The sequence below is a fragment of the Calypte anna genome, chromosome 5A (genome assembly GCF_003957555.1).
Source record: "Calypte anna isolate BGI_N300 chromosome 5A, bCalAnn1_v1.p, whole genome shotgun sequence".
In the NCBI taxonomy this organism is placed as follows: Eukaryota; Metazoa; Chordata; class Aves; order Apodiformes; family Trochilidae; genus Calypte; species Calypte anna.
The window spans coordinates 2566303-2585711 of NC_044251.1; the positions used below are offsets into that span (position 1 = coordinate 2566303).

At 40.4% G+C, this 19409-nt stretch overlaps 1 protein-coding gene across 2 annotated transcripts in view; it reads left to right on the forward strand.

Moving 5' to 3' along the window:
* The window catches only part of ZNF106 (zinc finger protein 106), a 47657-nt gene that overhangs the window by 20117 nt on the left and 8131 nt on the right, over window positions 1-19409 (forward strand). For both annotated transcript variants that reach the window (XM_030452583.1, XM_030452584.1), the window contains 14 exons: window positions 478-2580; window positions 3401-4022; window positions 4862-4931; window positions 7764-7918; window positions 8014-8074; window positions 8414-8755; window positions 12127-12907; window positions 13307-13359; window positions 13836-13981; window positions 14292-14426; window positions 15302-15418; window positions 16236-16427; window positions 18059-18121; window positions 18840-18959. In XM_030452583.1, coding sequence (XP_030308443.1) covers window positions 478-2580; window positions 3401-4022; window positions 4862-4931; window positions 7764-7918; window positions 8014-8074; window positions 8414-8755; window positions 12127-12907; window positions 13307-13359; window positions 13836-13981; window positions 14292-14426; window positions 15302-15418; window positions 16236-16427; window positions 18059-18121; window positions 18840-18959 — 4960 coding nt within the window. The remainder of the gene's footprint in view (window positions 1-477; window positions 2581-3400; window positions 4023-4861; window positions 4932-7763; window positions 7919-8013; window positions 8075-8413; window positions 8756-12126; window positions 12908-13306; window positions 13360-13835; window positions 13982-14291; window positions 14427-15301; window positions 15419-16235; window positions 16428-18058; window positions 18122-18839; window positions 18960-19409) is intronic.

Here is a 19409-nt window from a genome sequence, read left to right on the forward strand (position 1 = left end):
TTGGACTAGATGATCTCTGAGGTCCCTTCCAACCCGGCTAATTCTATGATTCTATGAAAAAAAAAATAAAATTCACTATGAATGAATATTTTGTCTATCAAGATTACTCAAATTACAGAGATTATACAACAAAAGAAGCTTCTTTTTGTTTGCTTATTAGTCCAATAATTAGTAAATAGAAAGGAATATTATGAGTTAAAAAGAAGTATTCAAGAATTAATGTATCGGACTGTCCCAATAGACCAGTTGTTCTTGTAAAAGCAGTTTTGAAATCCCTTATTTAGGTAAAGGTACAACATGAGTTTTGAAAGTCAAACACTACAGAAGCCTGAACAGTGAAGCAGCTCAAGTGATCTCTCTTTCCTTTTATCAACAAAAAGCTTTTCTTCCTAGTGCAAGTAAAACGTGTGTCTTACGTTGCCGTCAGATTTGAGTGGAATGGCAGTAGAATTTATGTTTTTCTCAACTGTTTTCTAGGCAAGCTGAACCAAGCTGTGCAAACCAAGAATTAGAACGTGATGACAGGAGACCACAGAGAAGGAGAGAAGAGCGAGCTGCTTACAAAGAGAGGGAAGCTTATGATCAACCATCGCGGCATCATCATAACGCTCCCCAGAGGGACTGGAAGTGGGAAAAGGATGATTATATTAGTCCAAGACAAGGCAAATTTTCACACTCTCCGAGGAACCTTAGTATAAACAGGCATTCAGGTGGCCCAAGGGGACGCTCTGGATGGCACCAGAATGTTCCAGGAAACTCTTCAAATCGGCATAACTATGGGAATCCTGGAAATGTTTGGCATGCGAGTGGCCGGGAAGGAGGAACATCAAATTGGCATCACAGTGCAAGGGAGAGAAATCCTACTTGGCACTCAGAAGGAACAGGTCATTTTCCTAGCTGGAATTCTAAAAGTTATGGAGGAAACTGGAAATCTGGTCCTCATGGTACAAATGGCTGGAATTTTGGAAACTCAGGAGATACATACTCAGTAGAGCCAATAAAATATAATAAGGAAAAATACGCCCGGCAGCGGCAGGAGAGAGACACTGAGGTTCTGCCATACAGAGAGCGAAAAAATAGGAGTGACTCACTTGATTTTACTAGTGATAAACTTCCTTCTGAGGGAGCATTGGACTTTGGTGTGGTAAAACAACCAGAAGGTAAGACTTTGAGAGCCAGTGGAAAAAGTGTCAGTCCTTCCAGAGATAAAGGGTATCGCTGGAGTCCATACCCATCCCAGAAAGCTGCAGAGCAGCAACCAAGGTCTGAAGATAATCTTTCTAAAACTCCAGATAAGATGGATTCTGGGTTTACACCCCTTGCTGATTCATCAATGAAAGGAAAAACTTGTAAAGCCAGCATTAGCCCTCCAAAACTTAAAAAACAGGAAGCATCTTCCCCTTCTAATGCAACCTCAGATCACCTTGATTCTTGCAAGGTAACTGCAACAGACTGCTCCAATGGTGAAAAGCCTGACAAAGATGATGGCAGAAGTAATAGGATGCCATCACTGAAATCTCCTCTTCTGAATATTACAGAAATGAAGTTATCTTCCCCAAAGCAAGACACAAACAGTCTCCTAAAAAATATCAAGCTTCTTTTATCCTCAACAAGTGGCAAAGAGCAGAGTCATTTGAACCCACTGAGCTTGGAAAAAAACGGTTTATCCTCTCATTCATCAAAGCTGCATGGTGCATGTGCTGGTAACTTACAAGACAACAAAGATGTGCTTGGTGGAAATCTTGAAGAGGCTGTTAACTTGAATGAAGCAGAACAAAACCCCAAAGATATTCAGTCCAACAATTCCTTGCAAAATGCTCCCTTAAGTTCTTGCAGGGATAATACAAGTGACCAGAATAGAGAAGAAGCTGGGAAAGCGTTGCCAAAGAATGAGCTCAGACCAGGTTCATTAGAAGAGGTGAATGATGATAATTTGATGGGAAGTGAGAAGTCTGAAGCAAGAGTTGAAAAGTTGGGTTCTTCTGTTAGTTCTTTTTTACCCTGTGATATTCCAGAACGTAAACCCGTTACCTCAGAAAAGGAAGATGATGAAAAGCCAGCTGCTTCAACTATTACTTCTGCTGATCTAAAAGACCCTAAGTTTCAGATGGAATCCACAGTTTCTCCATCAAGCAGCCGGAACCATCTGCATGTGGATTTGCAGACTGCCTCACAGGATGGAGAAGGGGATGAAGACCACATCAAGTCACACGATCACTTTGAAACGGAAGGTTTTGAAAATCCTTCAGATCACGAGCTGCATAAAGGAGGAAGCCAACCAGCAGGCCTCCTCCTTCCTGATTTAAGCAAACTTGGTCTCCCTGCCTCTCTGCAAAGAGACCTGACACGGCATATTAGTCTGAAGAGCAAAGTTGGGACACATCTTCCAGAGCCCAATCTCAACAACGCGCGGCGCATTCGGAACGTGAGCGGCCATCGGAGGAGCGAGACTGAGAAGGAGTCAGGGCTTAAGCCCACCCTTAGGCAGATCCTTAGTGCTTCCCGGAGAAATGTGAACTGGGATCAAGTCATCCAGCAGGTAACCAAGAAGAAACAGGAGCTTGGAAAAGGCTTACCAAGGTTGGTAGCTTTCAGATCTAGCCATACTTCTCTGTGTGGATGATGAGGGGGGAGGGTTGCTTATCCCCAGATTAGTTTTCAAATCTGAAATAAATTCTAGAGTGCTAAAACTAAGACTTGAGGATGAAGCTTGCTGTGCCACAATTTTTTTATATTTAAGTAATTTAAGAGTTTTTAAGAATGCTTGCTGCTGTGAATGTCTATCCATAGGTAAGTAGCAGTCATCTGATGTTCAGAAAAGGAATTCTGATAATTGTTGCTTAATATGTAAATATGGACACTACCAATATGTTTGCTTTTCAGATTCTAGTAAGTGGAAGAATGTGAAAATGCAATCAAGATGTAACAATGCTGTGGCAGTTGCTTATTTTTTTATTTATTCAGGACTACAAGAAATGCTTGCATTGCTGTAGGCAGCATAAATATTCCTTCTTGTGAATCTGTTAATCTTTTAATCTGAATCACAGTTGGGTTTTGTGTTTAGAGGAAGTGATTATATAATACTTCACTTTTGAAACTTTCTTTAAACCTGAAGTTTTTGAAGTGTCTTGAAAAGTTGTTGTATTACCTTATTGCAAACTTGAAATAATTATAACAACATGATTTCTGACTTGAATATCATGCTGTCACTTGTCAGTCATTAAATCTAATTTTGTGATACACAAAAGATACTCCATTGACAGATGGGACAGAAAGCAGAGAATACCAGCATAATGAGTTGCCAGATCACTTAAATTAGTAATGTGCATTTGGGCAAGAGGGAGGCTTTTTACTACATTTAAATACATCTGTATTTATTTTTCTTTTTATTTTGTTAAAGGTTTGGCATCGAAATGGTGCCTCTTGTTCAAAATGAACAAGAGGGTCTAGAACTCGGTGAAGAATCTGATCTGTCTGCTCTGGAAGGATTCCAGTGGGAAGGGATTTCCTTAGCAGTGCCTGGCTCAGCCAGAAAACGTAGCTTGTCTGAAAGCAGTGTCATTGCAGAGAGAAATCCTTCTGCTTACAGCTTCTTCAGTGAACAAGCCAAATCAAAAGAAAGTGGGCACAGGCAAATGCTTGCAACCAGCCACTCCCATCACATAACATCTGGGTATGAGGAAAGTGACATTGAGGTTGACTTGAAACAGAAGGCGTCTGCTATTCCTTTGTCACCATTTCTACCTGAAAGAAGTGACACTAGTGGAAGGAGACGCAGTCTGCAGGCCACCTCTGAGGTCACAGGCATGCCAAAACAAGACCAGGAGAGCCCAGAGAAGAGAACACCTCTTCTTGAAAAACAAAATGTACTAGAAATCTCAGAAGAAAACCATCCACCTTCAAATAATGCTTCGCTTCTTGTAGCATCTAATAACATAGATGGGGCTACAGACAGCAGCTGTACATCTGGTACTGAGCAGAATGACAGTCAAGGAATTGGAAAGAAACGAAGAGCAACTGGAGTAAGTGTGCAATTTTGCCCAGCTTTGGTGTTTTAAAAGTATTTTTTCCCTGACAATGGTCATTCAACCTTGGAATGATCTCTGCAAGGAGGATTTTCTCCATCTGATTGTCTTGTACATTGATAGCCTCAAACTGATCTGCTTTTTTGAATTAATTTTGAGAATTACTGCCTTTCTAATGCAGGTTTTCTGCTTAATCTTTTCAATTAGTAGGAACTACAAATGTTGTTTACTTTTCATTTGGTAATGGGCATGGTATGCTGGTAAACAAGAGCTATTAAGAGTATTTCCATGGAAGTACTTCATGTTGTGTATGGATCCTGGTGTTTCAAAATTTAAATGGAAGCTAGACTGTAGTTTTTCTACACTCATTTCCTTGTTTTTCTTTGATGTTTCTGGTTTTATAGTTGAGTAAAGAAAGACAATCCTTTCTACTTAAAATTGTATCTTTAGATCTGAATTTGTTTCACTCTGCTGTCTTGGACTTACCCAAAGGGAAGAAATAATGTTTCTGATAAAAATCCTCAAAATGGTTTTGTTACATGCAGAAAGTGATAATTTAATTCCTCACTGATCTAATCCTCTAGACCTTCAACTAAAACTGCAGAACAGAAAATCTGACCCAGGTGTGGTCTTAAACATCTAAGCAAGCAGAAGGCTATCTGCTTATTTTTCTTCTTAGTTGAGGTGAAAACATGATTCTTATTGTACTGCCCCCCTTCTTCTAAGGGCAGAAGAAAAGAGGAGTTATATGAGAATGTGCACAATTCATGGTATATTCTCTGTGAATGTTTGACTTCTTTATTTAGGCAAAATTGCTGTTGTATCTTTACTTGCAGGAGGGATCTTCTCCTGAAATCCCTAGTTTAGAAAGAAAGAATAAGAGAAGAAAAATCAAAGGTAAAAAAGGTGAGTGAATATAATACATATCTGCATCTGCTATGTGAATAATTACTATTTTGACTTAGCTAAAATGGTAGTTCCTTGATGTTACTTTGGTACTTCTTGGTCTCTTATGGATCAAGAGGTGGATTGCTATCAAGTCTCTTTTCTGAATGGTCTTAATTGGTCAGAAGTTATTTCTAAGAGAAGACTTCGTCCCTCCTTTCTGTCTACCTGCAGTTCATGCTCCCAGTTGCACAGATGGGACCTTTGTTTCCCCCTCCTCAGGTTTTTTGCTGTTTCTTTGGATAGAAGTTCTGCAGGGAGAAGCATCCATCACTCCCTTCTGTTTCAGCCATGCAGCTTTCTGCTTCTGGGTGATCACACCAGAAAGCTTGTACATTCCACAAGTTGAGAGGTGTTGCTGTGTTTTGGTTTTGACATCTCCAGCAATATATATGGATATATTTTCACTCCTTCCCTCTCCTTAATACAAAAGAACGTGGAATGCCTCACTCCTTCCTGTGCTTTATTCTGGCATTAGACAGGGAACAACTTGTTCTTGTCACTATCTCCAGGCATATCAAGGACATGGGGGTCATCAAGAGCAGTCAGCATGGTTTTATCAAGGGTAAATCATGTTTGACTAACCTCATAGCCTTCTATGAGGAAATTACTAGGTGGATAGATGATGGAAGAGCAGTAGATGTGGTTTATCTTGATTTCAGTAAAGCATTTGACACCGTCTCTCACAGCATCCTTGTAGATAAGTTGACCAAGTATGGGTTTGGTGATCAGGTAGTGAGGTGGATCAGGAACTGGTTGAAAGGAAGGAGTCAGAGAGTTGTAGTCAATGGGGCAGAATCTGGTTGGAGGTGTGTGACTAGTGGAGTCCCTCAGGGGTCGGTACTGGGACCGGTGTTGTTCAATATCTTCATCAACGACTTGGATGAGGGTATAGAATGTACCCTCAGCAAGTTTGCTGATGACACTAAGCTGGGAGGAGTGGCTGACACACCAGAGGGCTGTGCTGCCATTCAGAGAGACTTAGACAGGCTGGAGAGTTGGGCAGGGAGAAACATGATGAAGTTCAACAAGGGGAAGTATAGAGTTTTGCATTTGGGGAAGAACAACACGATGTCCCAGTATAGGTTGGGGGCTGACCTGCTGGAGAGCAGTGTAGGTGAAAGAGACCTGGGGGTCCTGGTAGACAAGAGGATGACCATGAGCCAGCAATGTGCCCTTGTGGCCAAGAAGGCCAATGGCATCCTGGGGTGCATTAGAAAGGGTGTGGTTAGTAGGTCAAGAGAGGTTCTCCTCCCCCTCTATTCTGCATTGGTGAGGCCGCACCTGGAGTATTGTGTCCAGTTCTGGGCCCCTCAGTTCAAGAAGGACAGGAAGTGCTTGAAAGAGTCCAGCGCAGAGCTACTAAGATGATTAAGGGAGTGGAACATCTCCCTTATGAGGAAAGGCTGAGGGAGCTGGGTCTCTTTAGTTTGGAGAAAAGGAGACTGAGGGGTGACCTCATCAATGTTTTCAAATATGTAAGGGGTGAGTGTCAGGGAGATGGAGTTAGGCTCTTCTCAGTGGTGACCAGTGATAGGACAAGGGGTAATGGGTGTAAATTGGAGCACAGGAGGTTCAAGTTGAATATTCAAAAAAATTTTTTTCCTGTAAGGGTGACAGAGCCCTGGAACAGGCTGCCCAGGGGGGTCGTGGAGTCTCCTTCACTGGAGACATTCAAAACCCACCTGGACACGTTCCTATGCGAAGTGCTCTAGGTGGCCCTGCTCTGGCAGGGGGGGTTGGACTAGATGATCTTTCGAGGTCCCTTCTAAGCCCTAGGATTCTATGATTCTATGATTCTATGATTCCTCAAACATCCATAGCACGTCCACATCACCACATATCAAAATGAAACCTCTGTTATTTAAGCAGAATGTTTACTCTGGGAACCTAATTATTCCATCATCATTTGGGGTCCAGAAGACAGCTTTCAAAGGTTTTTAAAGTTTTTTTTTTTAGGTTTTTTTAAGCTTTTAAGAAAAATTATTAATATGGATCTTCCTGTTGGAATGAATATTTCATTATTTGCCAAGGTGACTTTATCAGCCTCTATCTCCAATTAATAGTGTCTACTATGGAGAGAAATGACACATTTGACTTAGTAAAATCTTTCCCATTATTTGCTTCAGCAACATAGTTACTGTCATAAATCTACTAAAGGAAGCTGTAACCTGAATGAAACTAAGCAGCACTCAAACTGAAACTCAATTTCTTGAAAAATCTGTAATGCCAGGAAGAAATTAGCAGTATGGGATAGTATATATTAGTTCAGTGCTCAGATACTCTTTCTCAAGAGATTGCAACCCTTAAAATCATCCTGGAGAGTAAATTGTTTTTAGCAATGCTTTCCTTTTTTCTTAAGCTGCTTTTCCTGAGCTTCCTGGGTTAAATTTATAAAATAAAGCTTGTTTACCTTAAATCTGCCTTTCTGATTGTATTAATGGAAAGTGCATTTGTACTTCATGTACTTCTGCACTTAAGAGAAGTTCTTCGTGAAAGAGAATGACTCTTCAGCTAAACTATGCTAGTGCTGGCAGAGCTATGATGGCAATAGTTACTAGAGTCAAGGTTGAGATCTGGTGAAGAGGAATACTCAGCTTTGCTTTTCTTTCTTGTAAATATGGCTATTCCTGTGCACAGATATTCCTTTTCATTTTTTTTTCTAGGAATATTGATGCTTGACCCAATTTATGTGATTTTTACATTCTGACATGGTGCCATTTCTTGAGGTATCACGTGTAATGTATTTTAATCCATTGTACAGTTATACTCTACATATTGTTTCTTTTTCAGAACGTTCTCAGGTAGATCAGTTGTTGGCTATTTCACTGAGGGAGGAAGAATTAAGCAAGTCCCTGCACAGTGTGGACAGCAGTCTCCTGCAGGCTAGGGCTGCCCTGCAGGCTGCGTATGTTGAGGTGCAACGGTTCCTTGTATTAAAGCAACAGGTAACAGTGGTTTTTTTGAGAGTGTCTGAACTAGAAGTTAGCAGCCTGAAAAACTGGCTTAAATGGGACTGATTTAAACCACAAGTGTTTTGCAGATAACCATGGAAATGAGCACGCTGAGAAGTCAGAGAATCCAGATCTTGCAGGGGCTACAAGGTATGATAGATCATAAAACTGCAGCAGTGGAATGTTGACTGTCAAATCCTTTCAACTCAGCATCTTGTAAAAATTGCATTTAACTTGGATTCACTCATTTAAAATGTTAATAAAATTGCAGGCTTTCAAAATAGGGGTCTTTATTGTTTAGGTGTAAGCTTGTAATCTGTGGTAGTGCAATCTAGTGGCTTTTTTACAAATTTCCTTGTCTTGTCTTTCCTTATCTGGGTCCTCAAGAAATGAGCTCTTGCACCTCTAAATTTTATTGTAAAAACAAAACCAGAAAAGTTCACGTTTTTGTTTTTGTTTTTTTTCTTTTCTCTCCTCTTTTTCCATTAGAAACATATGAACCTTCTGAACTGACAGAGCAATTTTCCTGCAGTGTCTTAAGTGAGAGAAGAAATAGCAGATCTCAGGTGGCAGCTGACTTAATTCCTGCAGGCTCTTATCTGCCCCTCCTGGACACTTTGTCTTCTTCTGTACCTCCTCTGGGAGTATCTGTTCATGTAAATGTGCCATCACCATTCCAGTCTTCTGGCATCACACCTGGTGCTCCTCCTGAGTCCTTGATACAAGTGAAACAAGAACCTGTGTCTCCAAAAGGCTCAGAAGAAAATGTGAATTCTACACTCCAGCACTCTCCATGTGCTTCACACGTAGAAGGGATGGAGAAGAAGGATGGTATGTTTTCTTTGTTTCAAGAGAACTAGTTTGAAAAAAAAACTAATTTAAAAATATTTTTTCCCAGAAGAATGTATGTTGAGTCTTAAACCTGCAGCCAGTTGTCTAAGGGTGAACTCTGATTCAGTTCTTAATACTTTGCCAACTTGGTAGTCTTGGAAAGGAATACCTTCTTTACAGCACATCCAAATGGATTCCACATGTTTGAAGTTGTTAAACACATGCAAATTGGAGTCATATACACCTATGGGTTTCCAGTTTACTTGAAAAAGCTTGCATTTGAATGTTACCTCCTCTGAGAATAATTTAGTTAGTAAAAAAACCCCATCAAACCTTAAAGCCTCTGCTGTAATCTTTGTCTTCTGCCCACAGTCATTTAATGGTCATTGATAGCTGAAAATCAGTTTACAAAGGAAAATGTCATACCTGAAGATCTGTTTTTAAAAATTATGATCCCACCTATATTAAGAGCATTTTGTATTCTTCTTGGGCCCTGCTGGATGAGCACAGAGTATAATTTGTGATAATAATGTCTTCTCCCACTTTCCATATCTCTAAATCCTACTGCTGGAGATGCTCATTCAAAGATCTTATGGTCTTGATTTGTGATTTCAGTAAACAATTTACTGTAAGAAGGATGTTGGGCACTGATGGCTTGTGTGAGTGGAGTGGGATTAAGTAGAGAAGGGCAACCAATGAAGGTCTGTGTTCACTTTTGCCTTGAGGAGAAACACTTGAATTAACTGATCTACTAATATGATAGCTACTGCTTCAGAAAGATGAGATCTTAATGGCTACAGAGGAAATCCCTGACTATGTAGCTCAAAACCTCCAGAACTCTTGTACTCTAGTCTGTAGTAAAAGGCTTAAATGCTGTTGGTACTTTCCACAGCAACTTAACTACTATGACTGAAGGTACAAATTGAAGATGGGAAGCTCAGTCATCACCATTAAGCAGGATGAGTAATAACAGCTGTTTGTCTGCCTTACAATGTCACTTACCCCAACACTTAGCTTGGATAATTTGAGATAAAGATTCATAAGAAAGGTCCTTGTTAAAAATAAACATAGGCAATGCAGTTCTTTTTCTTCAACTGAAGTAGAAGATACTACTGGAAAAAACATACTATTCTATTTTCTATTTTTAAAAGCATATTTTTTCACAAGCATATGGTAAGTGTTGGCAGAACTGAAACTCAGACTTCTGGAAATGCAAGAATTTGAAGGGTTTTTTCACCTTTTTGCTCTTTGCTTCAGATGTAGAATTCTGCTTAGTGTTCCATGTGCTTTTTTAGTCACCACTGCATTTCCTCTCCCACTATGTTACATTACATTAATGTGTATTGAGAATCAGTTTTGTGTTTGATTGCATTGTTAAGACTCAGCTCATAGGAAGCCATTACCTTTCCTTTCTTTTCCCTGTTTTTTTCTTCTTTTTGGCATATACCATCTATTATGTTTAAACATCAGTGAAGTGTAATTTTTTTTTTTAATATTGGAAGGAATGATCACTAGCTGTGATGGCACAAAGTGTCTTGTTGCAGAATCATCAGACTAGTGATGTGCAGGCACAACAGAAGCTGAAGAGTTTTAATTTTTTCTCATAGAGGTGAACTTCAATGTTTAGCTTTATTTATTACTTAAATAATTTGTCATTTGCCTACAAACATTTCTTTTTGATGTATTGCAAGGATGTTTCTTCTGTTTGTTTGCCTAATTTATGTGGCTTTAAGATTGATCAGCTTCTGTACGTGCTACATTTAAAATGAGTGTCAAAGGAATTGGGTAATTGGGGGGAAAATAAACATTTGCCATCAGGTAAATTCTGTAATTTAGGAGAGAAATTCTGTCAGGCAGACTGCTTTCTGGGAGTTGAACATCTGGCTTGTCAGCTTCCCTAGGAGCTCATCTCAGCCTTACTTTTGAAGGAGCTGATTGCATTTGGTTTCCACCAACTACCAGCAACCTCTCCCACCTGTGGAACTGAGTGATTCTGTTGCACTACCACGATGATTTCCTACTTCCTTTTCTAAACCTGCAGTACTCTTAGTGCTAAGAATTAATGGCTTTTGGTTTTAGAAATTTGAGTTTTAAGTAGCCATGGGTTTAAGTGACTAAGTTCCTTCCTAGGGGAAATGAAGGAAGTATGATGTTAGATTTTTATTCAGAATTTAAAGGTTTGTGCATTCTTCTCAGTATAATTCAGCAGAGTAGTTGTTCAAACCTTGTCTAAGCATTCATGTCTCTTCTGTATAAAGGCTTTTCTAACTAGTTGCAGCTGAGTGTAACAGTTATGGTTAGGGGGAAAACTGGCTTCCCATTTACTTTCTATAAAATACACCCTATACTGTCGAGTTCTAGATTTATCTTGGAACTTCCCATCTAAGGAATGTGTGGAGCAAGATGTTTGCATTTAAGCTGTCTCTAGTTGGATGCATAGTTCCAAAGCATGAAACTTTTAATGTGATATGTTAAACAGCCCAACTGCTTTGTCTAAGCATTGCTGTGGGTTTAATTTGCTGGTTTCAAAGAAACTGAAGCAGAGGAGTGTTTCAAATACTGCCAACTTCCCACTTGCATTGAGGGAAACCACCCAATAAATGCAGTGAACTTGAAACATCCTGTTCTGGACTGTAGTTTGCAAATGCAACCAGAGAATTTTAGGGTGTGGGAAACACAGCTGAGAGACTCTGCCTGTGGTTTTAGCCAGTCACAGTTGAGAGACTGGATTAATTTGCTGATATTAGCTTCAAATTAAAATGACAGCAAGAGTATATTTGCCTCATCACTTAGTTCACTACAGATGAACTGCACAAATCTTACCCCCGTGGCTTACAGTGCTGGCAATCCCAGGGCAGAAAGTAAGAGGGAGTTGTGCATAGACCTTGAGTTAATTCCAAGTAACTTGATAGAAGGAATTAATGCATCTGGATTAAGCATGAGTCTTCCAACTGTGTCACAGAGCAGCTGAGATGTATTGGCCATACGTTGGTTCATACCTGTCCTACAGCAGTGGTGACAGCTGGTAAGGAAGCACACAAGGAATGGTCTGGTAGCATCTTAAGCCAACAGTGTAGGATTCACCAGGGGTTGTTTGTCTTCTAGAACAGCATATAGTATGCCAGCAACTTGAATGATGGGCCCCTTTCCTTTGCTGCTGGATACATGGAGAAACATTTTATTCCCCAGCTGTTTCTTAAAGGCTGGATAGCTGACTGAAATAGCAGGTCTGCATGTGCACATAGGTTTCAACACATAGGAGTATCTACTTTACATGCACAATTAAGAACAGAAAAAATTCAGGGAAAGCAATTTTGCATAGATATTTTGTGCTGTACAGATTGAATGTAACACTAGTCTGTCTTCTTCAGAAGAGACCAACCAAAATACATCGGTGTATCCAGTTATCTCTGCAACCATATCCCTACCAGAGCTGGCAGCTTGTTTCCAAAGCAATAACCAAGATGTTCACAAGGCTGCTGAAGACAATGGAAAGGCTGGACTTCCTGAGAACCTTTCTCCTCATTCACTGTCAGTTTTTAGCAAGAGAGAGGCAAATGATACAGTGACTGAAAGCTTTTTACTGGATCAGTGTAGCAGTTCTCTTCCAAAATGTTCGATCCTGCTAGAAATGCCAGTGGATAAAACCCCCAATTTGTCAGCAGAACCATCTGAACAACAGATGGCAACCACTGTTGTCCCAGCAGAAAAAGGGAACAGGAGGAGGAGAAAGTTAAGAAAGAAGAAAATGCTGAGGGCAGCTCGAGTGCCAGAGAACAGTGATACAGAACAGGATGTAATTGACTCTAAACCTGTCCGGAAAGTCAAGGGTGGAAAGGTTCCTAAAGGAGAAAAAGTTACTACATCCACTCCTCCAAGACAGGAGGATGGAACTACAGCTCAAACAGCAAGAAACAAAGATGAGAATGACAGTGATGCTTCTCTGGAATTAGTGGAGGTTCCAGCACCCCAGTGTGAGGTGGTTGATGTTGGCTCATCAGAATCGGGAGATGAGAAACCAGACAGTCCATCAAAGAGGTATTTACGCAGCTCTGTGGATCAAGCAGTCCTAGAGGCATCTTGCTCTGGTTATGATGAAGTGAGCTCAACCAGTGAGATTGGCACAAGTTATAGGGATGATGGGAAAAGAAGGTAAGAATTATTGTAGATCTCTCAAAAGTAAAAGCACTATACAATATTTGTAAAAGGCCTCTCTTTTGGGGTGTTTTTTTGGGGGGTGGTGGGTTTTGTTTCGTTTTCTTTTTGCTATTCAAAAGGTCTTACAACATTAGTAACTTTTAATTTCATTCAGGATAGGAAAGAAAAAAAGGAGTTTGCTTTTTTAGTCTCACAGATGATTGTGTCTTGCTAACCACTACTTTCTCTAATACAAGAGCAACTTTCCTCTATAGAAAGTTTGTTTTTTAGCTTCTCTGTCAGCCAGTTTTCTATTAAGGGCAGAGTCTTGTATTCTGGAGTGCTACATAGAGCAATATTTTGTCTGATAACGAGCATGCAAAGTCACATCTTCCTACTCTGTTTCTGTGTTAGCGTGGCTGAGACGCAGACTTCCGCATCACTAAGAGGATCAAAGAACTCATCAGGTATTTTAAGCTTTTCTTATGATGCTTTGTGTATAGTACCATGCAGGACTTTGAGTTAAGTCTCTATCAAACTGCTTCCAGAGAGGAGTTTTCTCTTGAAGATAAAAACCTGCACTAAAACCTGATGTTTTTAGTGAAACCCACTTATGTCATATCTCATTGTATCCTTTGTGCCTTGATCCCTCCACATTTCTCCACCCCTTCCCACACAAACACTTCTGTTTCACAGTCTCCATAGAGCTGCAGGACGAACAATAATTCATTGCTTTGGCAATTTGAAAGATCTTGTCTATAAAGGTCTTTCTGGCATTTTATATTGCCTTCTATCACTTACTGGCTACAGCTGAGACTCAATGAAATCTTACTTTAAGGTGCTGAGCACACAGGTAGTTCTGCTGTTTGGTAGTACAGACAGCAGAATAATGGTTGCTGGAGTCTGTTCCTGTAATCATAGTACACGTGTCTCTGTCCTACAGAAGTGTCTTCAGAGCCAGGTGAGGATGAAGAACCCACAGAGGGGAACTTCGAGGGACACCTGGCTGCAGTGAATGCTATTCAGATTTTTGGGAATTTGTTGTACACCTGCTCAGCAGACAAAACTGTTTGTGCCTACAATTTGGTTGTAAGTAAGCTTGTGGGAATGGTCTTACATTAATTGCAGTCACAAGGTTGCATTTCTGTTTTTGTAAAGCCTTACTGTGTAGTTAAGGAAGCAGCTGCTTTTTCAAGTGTCTGATTTTTCTTGCGCTGTTCTTTTCTTGAAACCTCTTTTCTCCTGCTCCCCATCCTCTTTCCCACATGACAGGGATAAGGGGAGATAGATGATTGCATGTGTTCTGCTTTTCTTAGCTGTCCTACACTACTCTATCAGGCCCAGATCCCAAGACCCATTATGGGCCTTTTTGTTAACAGACTCTGTGCTTTCATTTTAGAGCAGGAAGTGTGTAGCAATCTTTGAAGGACATTCTTCAAAAGTGAACTGCCTCCTGGTCACTCAGACATATGGGAAGAATGCTGCACTCTACACTGGTTCAAGCGACCACACTATCAACTGTTACAATATCAAGGTACTCAAACTCTGTGTTGATTAACATGTTCTGCATTTTTATGCAAATGTTTCTTTGCAAATGTAAGTTAAAGCCATTCAAACCCATAAAAGAGCTGGTGGACACAAGCTCCACTTCGTACCTCAGTAGAGTGAAGAAGGAAGAAGAAGTGATTTACTACCCTAGTCTTTTAGCCAGCTTGTCAGCAGTGTTTTTGCCAGAACAGCATGACAGAATTCTGAATGTTGGGAGCACCAAAGTGCTAGATGGTTGTCTGGTCATGAATATCATGTTAAGTCTTGCTGTATTTCTGACTTCATTGCTTCTGGAAGGCACTGCTCTCTTTGTAGAGCAGCTATAGAGGGAATGCCTACCAGTTACAATGAGTGCAGGTGGAGGAGCAGGCTGAGACTTCCTGAAGCTGGACTTGTAGGGAGGAATTATAGGAAGTCTTCTCCAACCTGTGGCTTGAAGGATCAGAAAGCAAGTGTCTGCCTCAGGGGGCAAACTGCCACAGGTTTTTAACTTTTAAGCTGTTGATTCCTGTCAGTGCCTTCTAGGGGCCTTCATGGGTATTCCTCAAACTTAATGTGTAATAGGGTGCTTTTCCTATTTATATATATAGTCTGTAGTCTAAACTTCTATACATATTAGAGGTTGTGACTGATTTAAAGCTTTTAGGGTTATAACTGGATGTTGAAATACAGTCAAGTCTAAGAGATGGGAGCAAGCTGATTAAAACAAGGATTAAACTGCCAGACTTTCAGATGGTTTTCTCCATCTCTTTTGGTTCAAAACATACAACTTAGAGGTGAAAATCAGCATTCACTTCAGACTTTTTGCAATGTTTTTTTTTCAGTTAACAAAAACCTTTAAATACCTCTTTCTATTGCCAGACCAGAGAGCGCATGGAGCAGTTTAAACTGGAAGACAGAGTGCTCTGTTTACACAGTAGATGGAGAATCCTTTATGCAGGCCTTGCAAATGGCAGTGTGGTGACCTTCAGCATAAAGGTTGGTTTTGAGTATTGGCACATTTAAACCTTGTTAAACTGTTTTTTTTTTCTCCACTTTGTGTTTCTTTCCATTCTTTCTCTTGATCAGTAAGTGTATTTTTAGTTATTTTGTTATAAATAGTCACTGCTGGCCCCTTTTGGTCCTTTATTTTGTCACTGCATGGAGCTGACTCATCTGCCCTTCCCTCTGGTTACCTTTCTCTTAACTGCTGCATTGTTGTTATGTTTTAGCTTACATGGTTCCACCTAGGCTAATCATGTGTCATGAGTATTCTGACACAGTTGCTAATCTGTGAATCCTCCTTTCTTGCCCATCAGAGCAGCATAAGAGATTTTAATGTGTTGCTGGTTTTACCTGCTCTGTTTGCAGTTACAGAAGAGACTCATTCACATCACTTGCTGGCAAAGATGCTCCATCAGCACTCCTCATGATACTTAAAAGTGAACAAAAATCATTATTTTATTAAATTATTCTTCTAGTTATTCTTTTAATGGATCCTAGTTTAATTTTTCAAACTTAGCCTTACAAATATATTCTGGTTTGTGTTTTTCTCACAACGCTCCTTCTTCTCATTGCTCTAATTCAGAAAGAGGATTTACTGGACCTTTGCTAAATAAAGAAGTATTTTTTTAAAAAGATGGAAAATGGAAGCATAACATAAAGAATTATTTCCTTCATTTGGAAATGTAGTTGTTAAGATGCAACTCTTACCACCTTTGAAATTATGTTATAACACAAAGAAAGACTTGGGGGTCTAATCAGTGTCATAGCAAACTTTTAACTCCTAAAACCCATTTTTTTCCTCCCCCAACAGAACAACAAGCAGGTTGATACCTTTGAATGCCATGGCCCAAGAGCAGTGAGCTGCCTGGCCACAGCTCAGGAAGGAGCACGCAAGTTGTTGGTTGTTGGCTCCTACGACTGCACCATCAGCGTGCGAGATGCACGGAATGGGCTGCTTCTCAGAACCCTGGAAGGTCACAGCAAGACAATACTCTGCATGAAGGCAAGTGTCTCTGAAAATATGCTTTTGACAAAGAATGCTTAAAATGGTGTAGTTTTTCTTTCTCATCTAATAGTGAGCAGATTGTGGGCGGAAATAGAGGATTTTTCTATTTTAAATGATAAAAGTGGAGTTATTCAGTAGGAAAATTGTCTCTGGCTTGCTGCCACATCTCATGTTCCCAAGTTGTTGAGGGTATGAATGTAGGAAGTATGTTTACTTCAGCACTGGTGAGGCCACAGCTTGAGTACTGCATCCAGTTCTGGGCCCCTCAGCTCAGGAAGGAGATTGAGGTCCTGGAGCAGGTCCAAAGGAGGCAACTGGGCTGGGGAAGGGACTTGACCACACATCCTGTGAGGAGAGGCTGAGGGAGCTGGGGGTGTTCAGGCTGGAGAAGAGGAGGCTCAGGGGAGACCTCATCACTCTCTCCAACTCCCTGAAAGGAGGTTGGAGCCAGGCGGGGGTTGGTCTCTTTTGCCAGACGACTTTCTGCAAGACAAGAGGGCAGGGTCTTAAATTGTGCCGGGGGAGGTTTAGGTTGGAGATGAGAAAGAATTTCTTTCTGGAGAGGGTGATCAGACATTGGGATGGGCTGCCCAGGGAAGTAGTGGATTCTCCGTGTCTGGAGATACTTCAAAAGAGCCTGGATGTGGCACTCAGTGCCATGGGCTGGGAACCACGGGGGGAGTGGATCAAGGGTTGGACTTGATGATCTCTGAGGTCCCTTCCAACCCAGCCAATTCTATGATTCTATGATTCATCTTGTTAGAAGATTCAGGGAATGTTGAAACATGAGTTTGCCAACTGAAGGAAAGTTAGGGAAAAGATGAAGCTAATTTTCACATACCCTGATTGTACAAGTCTCAGTGAAAACTGGAAAAAAATTAGCTCTAGGCAAGAAATTATTTTTAAATAGAAGAATCACTAACACTTTTTTACAGGTTTCTGGCTTCTGAGAGTAAAGGTGGAATATATACTTGTCTGAGTGCTTTGTTGTGACACTGTCATATAACAGATAGGGGATGACTTCCATAAATTGTATTTGTCACTTCAGACATTGCAGTACAGTGGCACAGACTTGTTTGCCCTGTGGACTGTCCTAGTCCTGCTTGTGTGGCAGCATACTGTGATCCTGTCTTGATCCATGATGGAGCTGTTAAGCTTCCTTTCCAGATTAGCTCTGGTCAGGAGCACTGTCTTTCTTATGTGCACCTGAATATAAGGACACAGCACATCCAATATTTCCAGGAAACAGGGGGCTTCACTGTGCTCGTGCAGAGCAGCATTCTCCATTCAGTTTGCTTGGTCCCTGGTCTGCTGCTGAGCTGTGCCTGAGTAGTCCATAGGTAGGATGAGTTACCCTGGTGGGCTACAAGTTAACTCCTTCTAATGTCAATTATGAAGTGTCAAAAAGCATCATTAGGGTAGCATAATGTATTTTCTAGCTTCTATGTAGAGTACTCAATGCATGCTTTTTTTCATGCTATGTTTGTTTTAAGACTGTCATGTTTAGGAAATATTACAGTTTGAACTGTGAACTGAATAGCTTCCTAATGTGTTTTGCTAGCCCCATTTCTATGGCTGTTACAACAACAAAACAATTCTTTTTTCTTTTTTTTCTTTTCTTTTGTAAGGTTGTGAATGATCTGGTGTTCAGTGGCTCCAGTGATCAGTCTGTCCATGCCCACAACATTCATGTAAGTCTCATCTATAACGTTGCAATGACTTTGCTATTGGAGGCAGTGAATTCTTGTGCTCTAAGTCAGCCTTTCCAAAATTTTTGGCTGACTGGTAGGTCAAATTGCTTCCTGAAAAGGAAGTCATACTCTTGTTCACATGACTATGCACTCCAGCTGCCTAAGGAGGCATGCAGAAAATAGATAAACATGCTGATTCTTTTAAGATGATAGGAGATGCCTTTTTCTTTGCAGATCTCACTTTAGCAGATATTGCTATAAACGTTGCTATACTCAGAATGAGTTAGAGTGAGACACTTGTCAGAGGCAAATTTTAATTGACAAAAAAAAATGATTTCTGTGTATTTAGCAAAATTTGCTCACTGATCCTTGTTGCTACATAAATACTGCTATTACTGATAGCACAATCCTAGTTGCAGGGTAGCTGGGAGCATAAAACCAGCAAGGAAAAGAGCAGCAGACACTTTTCATAGTGGCAGGAGATTGTGTTGTGCTGGAGTGGCTCTGGGTTACTGTGGCTAAAGAAAAGGGTAAGTGGGCTTGCATTGTGGTATCTTAAGTGCCTTCATAGGAGGTGGAAGCCTAATAAAAGGCATTTCCATTTTTTGAGGCTTGAGAGTTGAAGGTAGATACCCTATCTATGTAAGTAAAACTTTTTTTTTCCCCCAAAAACCCAAACAAACCCAACACCTCTTTGCCTTTGCTTTTTTTGAGGCAGACTGGAGAGCTGGTACGGATCTATAAAGGCCATAACCATGCAGTAACAGTTGTGAACATTCTTGGAAAGGTGATGGTGACAGCTTGTCTGGATAAATTTGTTCGTGTTTATGAACTACAGGTAAGAAAATAGATGATAACTAGTGACAGAGTTAATAGATGTTAATTATTTTGAAGTAAAATAAAAGTCATCTTTGTGCTTACTGGTCTATCCCTCTCTTTCCTGTCACTCAGAATTTATAGTTGTCTCACCAGCTGAAATATGTGGATGATAAGAATATAACCTAAATAATTTTTTTAGAACATGGGTTATCCTAAGACAATGACAGCTCAGAAAAGTAGGGAAAAGTTAGTTTTGGCTGCTGAAAGACCAACTGCTTAATTGGGAAAAAATACTCAGGGAAGTAATCTAAGCAAAAGGGAGCTTTCATGCTGGCTTTGAGGTTTGGAATCCACCAGAGCAGTTTAGTTGCTACTCAGGGAAGTGCTTTTGGAAGCACTGTCATTTGTGTGTCTTTGAAAAATGGCTTTTAACTTTCAGGTTATTAACTTTCAGGCTATTAATTGTCTG